Source organism: Vanellus vanellus (genome assembly GCF_965231255.1).
Source record: "Vanellus vanellus genome assembly, chromosome: 1".
NCBI lineage: Eukaryota > Metazoa > Chordata > Aves > Charadriiformes > Charadriidae > Vanellus > Vanellus vanellus.
In genome coordinates this window covers 210,894,614-210,905,337 of record NC_138905.1, presented here as the reverse complement: position 1 = coordinate 210,905,337, position 10,724 = coordinate 210,894,614, and the positions used below count along the sequence as shown (strand labels likewise).

At 40.7% G+C, this 10,724-nt stretch overlaps 1 protein-coding gene across 1 annotated transcript; it reads left to right on the top strand.

Moving 5' to 3' along the window:
- The first annotated feature begins 1,900 nt into the window (after positions 1 to 1,900).
- LOC309672839 (ester hydrolase C11orf54 homolog) lies at positions 1,901 to 10,654 on the top strand. The gene is made up of 8 exons (XM_082484450.1): positions 1,901 to 2,096; positions 4,169 to 4,267; positions 4,842 to 4,915; positions 5,697 to 5,798; positions 6,766 to 6,942; positions 7,694 to 7,843; positions 8,436 to 8,552; positions 10,427 to 10,654. Exons 1-8 carry the CDS (start codon positions 2,039 to 2,041, stop codon positions 10,598 to 10,600), a joined length of 951 nt encoding a protein of 316 aa, XP_082340576.1. The 5' UTR covers positions 1,901 to 2,038; the 3' UTR covers positions 10,601 to 10,654.
- Positions 10,655 to 10,724: the final 70 nt, after the last annotated feature.

Genomic DNA, 10,724 nt, shown 5'->3' with positions numbered 1-10,724 from the left:
TTCATTGGCATTATCCTGGCCCTTGACTACTCTCTTTGATGTTCTCTTCCTGCTTCAGAGATAGACTGCTAAAGTCTTTTTAGATGCTTGTTCTCTCCGTTCTTGTTGCGCCTTCCCAGATCTAATAAACTTATCATCCTTTTAGCATTTGTGTTCTTTCTTTGAAAGTCTGCTGTGGTAATTCAGTGTTATCCCACCCCACCATGGTGGATCTGAATTGTCTGTTGTTGTCTCCTTTCAGGCTCTCCCTATCCCACACCAGACAAACTCCCCTGTGAATGCTTTGCGTGTGGTGTTGACTCACAGATCTACTTCTCTTTTGTGTCTTTCCCGGTAAGGACTGCTGGCTAGCAATATGGTACATTGAGCTTTTCCCAGTCTTTCCCTGCTTTCTTTATTGTGGGGAGCTGACTACTGTCCTTTAAACAGCAGGTGATGGTCTAGGTGCTATATCTGAGGCTACTTATTTAAACTGTGTCCAAGTCTCGTCTCTGCCTTTTGCACAACAGCAGTTCTAGCCTGTCTTCTCAAGTCTGTTTCAGGACTTTTTCAACTGGTCTCTTGAGTGCTGGCACAGCTTCCTTCTGGACATGGCAAAGGGTTCTTGAGGGGATGAGGATAATCTAAAACAAAGCTGCCAAAACCATCTTTTCACATTCTTTCTCTGACTGAATTACTCCCTTTTTGTGTTTGGTGCACACTCACAGTTGTAGAGTCTGGTTCGCTCCATCTGACAACAGGCTTCTACCAGAGACACCAAATCCAGCCTGTTACTTTCTCCTCCACAGCCAGGGGAGGGAGGGAGTCGCCTGTGGAGATAGATAAGACAAACTAAGATGAGAATTACTATATACAGGTAGCTGTCTTTCTCCCTTTTTCAACTGCTTGCTGCATCAGTAATTTGGGGTGACTGAACTTTGAGCTGAAAGACTTCAGTTAGGTGACTGCTATGATCTCCCAACTATTTTTATTTCTTTTTTTCTGCTGTTTTTTTCCCCCTTTATGCAGACTTGAGAGGCTGTCCTATGGTATAAGGACGGTTATGATATTCAGCAATCATCAAAGCTAGGATATTTTTAAAATAGAAGCTGAAAGTATTACATAAACAGCTAGCTCACATAGTAGTGCTTCCAAACAAAAGCCCTGTCAGGACAGGGAATGTAATTAGGTTTTTGGCTTTTTCCTGCAAGGCCTGAGATCTGGACAAGTAGGACACATTTTCTGCTGGGTCCAGCAGGCATGTGCCTAAGGAGTTAATGATTGCTGTGACTGATTTAGAGGTAGTGTATAATCAGCTGTTTCTGCCCTGAGCTAGTGGTTTGCCCTGGTAGCTGACTTTGCTGTTGCAAGGCTGACTGAAATGTAGTTCATTTGTAAAAGGGTTCTTAAACTGATGTTCAAACAAAACTTTTTGTTGCAGGCTCTGTACCTGAACAGAGCCTGATACTGCAGAACTTGCTGCTGTTGTTTTCTATTTTGCTGTTAGCTTGTTCCCCTCCGGAAGGGAAAACACATGCCCAGAATCAATTGAGAGACCATGTCACAGTGAAGTTGAAAGTCCACCGTAGCCAATGCTGGAAAAGTAAATATTAAGGTAGGGAAGACCTGAGGAGGCAGCTAACATGCTCAGAAAAACCCAGTTTTCTTTCAAAAATAAATTATGACTCCAGGCTTACAAAGGACAGATGAGTCTCCTGACCTGTCCCTTGAACTGGATTCAGCGTGGGATGTTTTGCCTGCACCCAGTTGTAAGCTTGAGGACTAGCATATGTAATGCTCTGAGCCAGCTATGGAGCTGACAGACACATCTTCCAAAGTGCAAAAGAAAATTAATGTTGAAGCTGTTAGTCTTTCCTTTCATGACAGAACTACAATTCTACTGTTGTCTATGTATTGTTGAGTGAAATTGAAAAATAAGTAACATATTGAAAACAGCCTGTTTTAATTGTTAAACTCTTATCCCTGTTGACAGATCAGTCGCTCCTACAGTGTGGTGTATTGTAATTTCTTACCTGAAGAAATCAGCACCCATTAGGAAATGGCCAAAGTCGAAAGGTTTGCATTTCATGTTCCAAGTCTGGAAGAGCTTGCAGGGGGTAAGTCATGCAGCATGTAACTTTTTACGAACTTATAGTGTACTTTTCAAACTTATCTTAAAGCTCTTATCAAAACCTTCCTACAGCTAGTACATGCAGAATGTTCCTGCTGTTAGCACACTGAGATGTAAAGAAAAGTACTATTTTTCTATATGCTATTATTTCTTTAAAACAAACAATGACTCCTCCCCCAAACCCCAAGTGATATTTAAGCACACCAACACGCTCTCTACCCGTTAAAACTGTCTGGTGCATTTGCAGATTTGTGCAAGGGTTGTGAAAGTTTGACAATTACAGACCAAACTTATTTATGCATATGGGATCATCTGTCCCCCTCCACGCTCCAGTACTTCTTTCTTTTTCAAGACTACTGAAAACACAGCTGACAAGATGCAGTATGGCACGGCAGGTCCTCTTGCTTGAACCTAGTTAGCTCCTCTTTTGACGATTGCCTTAGAACCGGACCGCAGGAAACATTTTATTTATTTCTTTACAAAGCCCTTACAGAATGTGCTCAGACTAACAGAATGGTTGAGGTTGGAAGGGACCTCTGGAGGTGATATGCTCCAACCCCCCCTGCTCATGAGCTTCTTTCCTTGCCCTAGTAGCAAGGCATTATTCCTTTTAGCAGTCTGTCTCCTGCAGCAGATGTACTAAAGGTTTTTTTTTCTTTCAGAGAGGTCTTCAAGTTCAGTCTGCCACTCTCCCAAATCTGTGTCAGTTTGACATTTCTATGCTTTGAGAGAGTGTGGTCCCAGCAGTACTGTGAGCGATTCTTAGTGCTTTTTTCACCCTGTAGCTGTCAGGCTGGGGCAATAGGCCAGGGCTGCTGTAGACCTGTGGGCTCAGTAGACAACAGCGTGTACTTGCCATAGAACAGCTTAAAACAGTAGCAGAAAAGATGGATTGTGAAGCAGAATTTCCCCCCTCCCGACCCCCCATCTGTCCTGAGGACCTCCTGTAAGCTCTGAATTTTGTTGCTGTTCAGCTCTTGAGTATGATTTGAGAAGTGCCCTTTTATTGTCCTTTTCCACTTACCAGAAGGTACTGAGATGTATTTAGAAACCTGCCAAGTACCTTCTACTGACCCTTGTGGTCAACAGCTTGGTAAATCTGCTCCCAAGAAGTAAGGTACGTCTGAAATCCTAACTGGAGGAAACAAAGGCACAGGGAAGTCTTCTGAGTAAATAAGGAACTGCCTGATTTGAGATCACAGATTAGATTTTCTCTTCCTGAGTTTGAGACATTTGTTAAAGCAGACCCCCAGGCATGAAAGAACTTGGACCTTATTTGAAGCAGTGTAAGTGAAGGCAATCCCACATTCAGTTAAGGTCTGGAAGTTGTTTCCAAACAGTGCACTTGTCTAAGTCAGAATCTTCCCTGCTGTTTGAGTGACATTGCAGGTTCTGAGCCTAAAAGCATTGATGTGAAGCAAACCCAAAAGTTTAGATTTGGGGCTGTTCATTATCATCAGCACCATTCATTCTCTGTCTTGTACTGACAGTGGCACTTGCCAGTAAATCTCCACATGAATGTACACATACTAGGCAATATCCTGTGACAGCAGAAGTTTCCAGACAGCAGAGATGGTTTGAGATATATAGTTAGTATATTTAATGAACTGATTGTCACTTCAGCTAAAACTTACTTCCTCCTTTGCTCTTGCGTGGTATTTGATCATGATCGTAATTGTCTGCTCTTGTGAAGCAAAACCACTGCTGAATGGGGCTTGTTTACCCATGCTACTTCACATTGTGCTGTTCCTAGTGCTACCAGGAGCAGTCAGATATTGTATTTCAATTAAAAGGTTTTTAAAATTCTTAAAATTAATTAATGTGGTAGCTAACAATTATCTGAACAAGCTTTTGCACTTCTCTGAAGCTCTGACTCAGGAAACAAGTGCCCACAGACAGTAACTTTTAAATCAATGGAGTTACTTAGGGTAAGCATAAGTCCTTTAATGTATCTTGCTGAAATAAAGCCTAAATAGATATATCTATTGTTGTTAGTAACTTGTCAAACTCTTGGTAATTTTTTGTTGTCAATAACTTTGGCATTATTCTTTATTATAGTTTTGCAGAAAGGGCTCAAAGAAAACTTTGCTGATGCTGAAGTCTCTGTTGTAGACTGTCCTGATCTGACTCAGGAACCCTTTAACTTTCCAGCTAAAGGTAACCTAGCATTCCTGTCTTCCACTACGAATGTTCCAATTATTTCTACCTGGTCCTCCTTGGTTTTGATCTTCTAAAGATATTGGGAGAGCTTTAATTGAGTTCCCTTTGTCATCAACAGAGTGAAAGAAACACCTCCAGAAGGTGATTCATCCCTTCTTAAAATACATGTCCAAATAAGTGGGATGAATTTTCCTGAGACTTGAAGCATCAAGCTTTCCTGACATTTTGCAAGTGGAGTCCCAGTGGGGGTATCCAGTGTGTGGTGAGGGCAAGAGAACTGGCAAATGGCAGTTGTTGCCTACCATAATTGTTTGGGTTTTTTTTTGTGCTTAGAGAATGTTAATTTTACAACAGGTTACCTAGCATTAAATCCTACTGTGAATCATTTTAGGTCTTACTGTCCTTGGACTTCTTAATAGTGCAACACTTTATCTAAGCATGGTAGGGAAATAGTGTTCTCAAAGGGTTTTAGAAATTTGAGGAACCAGCGCTTTGGTGGGTTAGACTGCATGCTTATTTAAGATTATTAGGAAAAAACATTTTACCATGCTAACTGGCTGTATTCTTCCAGGAATCTGCGGAAAGCCTAGAATAGCAGATGTGGGAGGTGTTCCTTACCTCATACCTGTTGTACAGAAAGAAAAAGTGAGTTTTTCCTGTGGCTGTAGGTTTAATACATTTATCAAAAGAAAAGCCATATCTTGTTGAAATATAAACAAAACTAAGGACTAATGGATACTATAAGATTCCACTTGTGAAAAAGACTTACTTTTCAGTGTTTTGTGAGATTGATTCTGACATGTGTTAAACGTAGACTATGTCAGGTAATGTGACACATCGTAGCAAAAATAGCATATCATCATTGATGGTTCATCTTCTCCTGCTGTCAAATGCAAGATAGTTTTGGAGACATACCAACTGTGACAGTATCCATGGAAGAAAATACTGACAAAGGGCTTATCTGCATGTTTCTATATGGCTTGCTGCATGCCTGTGATTTCAAGTCACAGCTATGTTTCTTTGTAAAAACTGACTGTATTTGCATTTTCAGTCCAACACTGGATTCACATTACTGTTTTTTTCAAGAATATCATGCCTTCTTTCTGACACCTCACCCTATCTGTCTCTATATGATATTCCCTTGCATTTTTTATTTTACACAAATATAATTTTCAGTAAGAACAACAATTCAGCTTGGGGTAAAATGGCAGGGGAACATACATGCAAACTCTGCCTTTCAGGAAACAGATGGACAGGTACCCAGTTTGTTACTACCAAATGTTGTGTTGTTCAGAAACCAATCTAATTATCCAAAATACTAATGAGGGCATTGTGAATTAAATACATCCAGAGGTTACAGTGAACAGAATGACAATTCCAGATGAGAGCACCACACCATAATCAAAAGATTGTTTCTCTTTTGCAGGTTTACGATCTAAATACAGTTGCAAAAGACATAGAGCTGCCTGGAGCTTTCATTCTTGGAGCTGGAGCTGCTTCATCTAAGATTCTTGGAGTGAATGCTGAGGTCAGAAAATAAGTGTGATGGTTCTCAATGAATTCATGGAAGTATCATAATAGTAGAGCAGTATCATACTGGGTATTTACCATTTACAACAAAACATTAATAAACACCATTCATGCCAAAAGCACGTAAAACACATTAGAAGGAATTCAGATGAGGGCCATCCAATGAGGTGCATACTATTGAGGTAATAGAGATTAATTTTTAACTTGAAATTCTCCAGGAAGCATGTGATTGCTTTGAAGCCTGCAAGAAACATGATTTTTGAAACTGACTGACAAAGACCTGACCAGAGTTTTTAATGACAAGATTTAGAAATGCTTGTTCAAGTTACTGGTAAATGCCTTTGAAATACTCCCTGTCTCTTGGTTGGCTTTGTTTTACCATTGTCAATTTTAAAGATGCCACCTATAAAATGCTCACCTGCAGGAGAGGCAGGAGACAAAAACTACTGCCTGTGGAGGCTTTGGTTAGTTGGAGTCTTTTCAAGCCTAAACCTCTGGTCTTGCCATCTCCTTTTGATGCATTTATTGGCAGATGAGGTAGACCATCTCAGCATTAAATTTGGGCCACTATAATGGTGGTTGTTATTGTACACTGAGAAAGTATTACACAGAATTCCCATAATTGCATGCAGGCCTCAGATCTCAATGATTAGACTTTTTTTTCTTCTTTTATTTCCTTTTTTTTTTTGTTTTTTAACACTAGCATTCATATTCACATAACATTAAATTTAACTCTCCAGAGAAAGTAAAACTGTTTTCTGGAGTTTTCAATTACATAACAATATTAGTGTCTTTTTCTTACAAGTACAGACCTTATCCTGAGAGAGCTGTGTGATAAAGGGGATTATTTCTTGGGATCATGGCCAAAGCTTAAACCACATATATGTGTGCTCTGTTTGTTTGACTGACTCTTACATGTTCTTGTCAACTTGTTTGACTTATTCTTTACATGTTCTTTTTCTCAGCTTATCCCTATTGTTCAAACTAAGAGTGAAAAAAAGCCTGCTGTAAACGGGAGCTACGTTGCTCAGATAAATCCTGCAGATAAAGGGTGCCTCCTTGAGAAGTACAGCAGTAAATATACCGATTGCGAATTTGGGCTGTTGGCCAACCTTTATGCCAGTGAGGGCCAACCTGGTAAGGTACGTACTTGGATCAAAGGTGACTTTTCCTGTAGAGCTTTGTGGCTGAAGGGAAACTCATGCTTCAATGTACTCCTATCAGTTTTCTGTGATAATAGTAAAGTAGTAATTCCATGAAAGAATATCCAAACATAAGGAACTGGTGCTGGTGAATGAGGGGAAGAATTGGAGGAGACAGAGGGGCATTTGAATTTTTGAGGGATAAGTATTAGTTTACTAAAAATTTTCCATCGTAAATCATCCATCCATATCCAGTCCAAATGAGCAGTGATTTAATGTAACGGTTATACAATGACTGACTTGTGTAAATCAGGTCTGGGAACTTGTCTGTTTTTTTGTAGAAGTGCTTCCTCCAACACAGCTAGCACAAAACGGTGTTGGCAGAGCAGTCAAAAACCTGACTCCTGCATGGAAACTGAGCAGTCTTCTCTGTTTCCAAGAATTTCTTTAGAACAGAGTGGAAGCCAGCTGTTGGACAGAAAGGGTTTTCTCATACCATTGCCTCATGTGCAAGTGAATGACTTGCTGCCCAGCACCCTTCACAGGCAAAGCTAGCGTTGAACAGAATGTCATGAAAGAGAGCTGGTCAGGTACTAGAATGATGCAAGTGGGGCAGCAATTGCAGGGAAACTCACTTTTTCAAAAAGTAATCTTGGGTCATAAACTTGGGAGAATTTCAGAGCAGCTTTCACAGACCTTTGCAGATTGTTGCAGTGGAAGACAGCAGTGACAAATTAACTTTATTCTCCAGGTCATTGAAGTGAAAGCCAATGGAAGAACTGGGGAACTTAACTTTGTGTCTTGTCTGAGACAAATTTTAGAGAAACACTATGGAGAAAAGCCAGTTGGGATGGGTGGTACATTTGTCATTCAGAAGGGGAAAGCAAAGATTCACATCATGGTAAGTTGTTCTCAATTCATATAACTTTCTTCATCCTTCTGAAAACAGGAGTATAAATGAGGGTGTAACATCTTAGTGCCTTGACTTTGTTTTGTATTTTTAAATGTATGCATAAACTGTTAGGATAAGCAGCATATTAGAGTAAGGAGCTGATGTTACAGAACTGACGTTGCAAAACTAATGGTGCTGTATTACTTGGCCTTAATACCATCATCTTTTCTTTTGAAATCTGTGGGCAGCTAAAAAACTGTAGACCTATTGTAAAATGAATTGAAATTAAATACATGAACTGAAATGATACTTATAAGAAGCAATAGACTTTTTTGCAAAATAACTGAGCTTCTAAAATATACCAGGAAGAGAATCCTCATTTCAGTAGTTCTCCCGCTACCTGTGCAATGAAAGAATCAATATTCTGGTCACTTCTTTTTCTGGGAGAAACACAGTAATGGGCACTGGTGAGCTGCTTTTAGGCAAGAAGGAATTGGAACAGAATATTGGGGAGGGGAAAAGCGAAGGAAAGTTGCTAGAGAAAAAATGTCTTGATACAAGTGTCTTCCTTTCACTTATAAAGCTTTTACTTTTACTGTAGCCTCCAGAATTTTCTGCCTGTCCTCTGAACACCGATGAGGATGTGAATAACTGGCTAAAATTCTTTGAAATGAAGGCTCCACTGATTTGTCAGACAGTAATAGTTTCCAGAGATCCAGTGAGTCCCTTTCTCATTTCTAAGTGTAAATTGAGACTTGTTATGAATTTTGTTTTGTATGTGATTTTCCTTTTAAGAACAGGGGTGTGTATATGTTGTGTTAAGCTTTTGCAGAGGTGATGTAATGAAAGAGAAGCTTCTTGGTTCTGTCACTGGATTCAGTTGAGGCTAGGTCAATCTGTTCTGAAACCTAGTGGCTGTTCATAGTGGATTGAATTTAATGGTTCAGTTCCAATTGCAAGTGTGCAAGCGTTTGGGATGCAGACTCAACGGGATAGTTGCATTCACTGGTGACCACATGAGGAGACATGTCAAGAGCATGGGAGCTTGTTTAACCATGTGTTCATGTAGTTCAGTTTCTTAAGAATGGTCTCTGCTAATGCTGTGTTGAAATACGTGAAGCACGTGTCTCATTGCTGTTGCAAGTTAAAGTCTGCAAAGCCTCATGCTAGAAAGTTATTTAGCATCTTTCACAAGCACTAAGATGTGCATCATTAGGAAGACTATTTATTTAATAGTAACCAGGAAACCATAGATCAAAATGGCTATTTCATAAATAATGATGCAGTCATAAGTAATATAAAGAATATTTTTTCAGAGTAAAATGAGACATACTGTAGGCTTGGATATGTTCAAGCGTGTGACTTTATTCTGTTATTATGTGGCAGCCTTTGGCCTAAGGCTAAATTGTGCGTGTCTTCCCAGAATCAACTGATGAGTACTTGGAAAACAGCCATCAACAGCTGCTCCATTCAGAACCAATGCAACTTGTGAGATGGATGCAGCTGGGTTATTTCCATCTGTATCCACTGCAAGCTCAACAGCACTCAGCTAAGCCTATGGTTTTGGAAATCACTACAGAGATTTGTCACTACAGAGAAAAGCAGTAGAAGTTGACATTCAAATGCTATAGCATTACTCATCAGTATCCTCTTGCAGCCCAGAAAACCAACTGTATCCTGGGCTGCATCAAAAGATGTGTGGCCAACAGGTCAAGGGAGGTGATTCTCCTTCTCATGAGACCCCACCTGGAGTACTGCATGCAGCTCTGGGGCCCCAAGAAAGACACGGACCTGGTGGAGTGGGTCCAGAGGAGGACCATGAAAATGGTCAGAGGTGTTCCACCCCTCTGACCGTATGAGGAAAGGCTGAGAGAGTTGGGGTTGTTCAGTCTGGAGAAGAGAAGGCTCCAGGAAGACCTTATAGGGGCCTTTCAGTACTTAACAGCGGCTTATATAAAAAATGAGGACAGATTTTTCACCAACAGGTGTGACAGGACAAGGGCAGTGGTTTTAAACTGAAAGAGGGTAGATTTAGATTGGACATAAGGAAGACATTTTTAACGATGAGAGTGACTCTTTATCGGGGAGTGTAGTGATAGGACAAGGGGTAACAGTTTTAAACTGAAAGAGGGGAGATTTAGATGAGATATTAGGAAGAAATTCTTTACTCTGAGGGTGGCGAGACACTTGAACAGGCTGTCCAGAAAACTTGTGGATGCCCCATCCCTGGAAGTGTTCAAAGTCGGATTGGAAGGGACTTTGAGCAACCTGGTCTAGTGGAAGGTGTCCCGGGCCATGGCAGAGGACTTGGAATTAGATGATCTTTAAGGTCCCTTCTAACTCTAACCATTCTATGATTCTTTGAAAGAAAAAAAAAAAAAGGGAAATCTGTGAGATTGACACCAAAAGTTGGGGGCTGTCAGGGTTTCTAAATTCTTTTGTTTTCTCTCTGTTGTACAGCTCCTCTTCTTTTGTCTTATTAGTTTCACAAGCATCTTGCAAATTTTCACTGCTTAGTGGTTGGACTGTGGTTGATAGCTTCTAAATACTGCTCACATGAATGCATGTTCACGAGCCTTTCTCTGGTGACAGGGCTTCGATCTGCGCGTGGAGCACACCCACTGTTTCAGCCACCACGGGGAAGGAGGCCACTACCACCAGGACACCAGCCCAGACAGCGTGCAGTACCTGGGGTACCTCCTGCCCGCCGAGCTGCTCTTCCGCATCGACCGGCCCCAGGAGACGCACCTCGTTGGGAGAGACTGAAACGGAGAGGAAGCTCCGGTGCAGGCATAGCAATTCAATCTTTCTGAAATACAAATGCTGATTTTTATAACTCTTTTAATTATGCACATTTATCAGAGTCAAGAATAAACACTGTAGCAGTAAA

Excerpts from the sequence above, each read along its gene's own strand:
- LOC309672839 (XM_082484450.1), top strand. The coding sequence starts at position 2,039 with ATGGCCAAAGTCGAAAGGTTTGCATTTCATGTTCCAAGTCTGGAAGAG. Across the intron at positions 5,799-6,765 it reads TTCTTGGAGTGAATGCTGAG|CTTATCCCTATTGTTCAAAC; the intron begins GTCAGAAAATAA and ends TCTTTTTCTCAG. Across the intron at positions 8,553-10,426 it reads TAATAGTTTCCAGAGATCCA|GGCTTCGATCTGCGCGTGGA; the intron begins GTGAGTCCCTTT and ends CTCTGGTGACAG.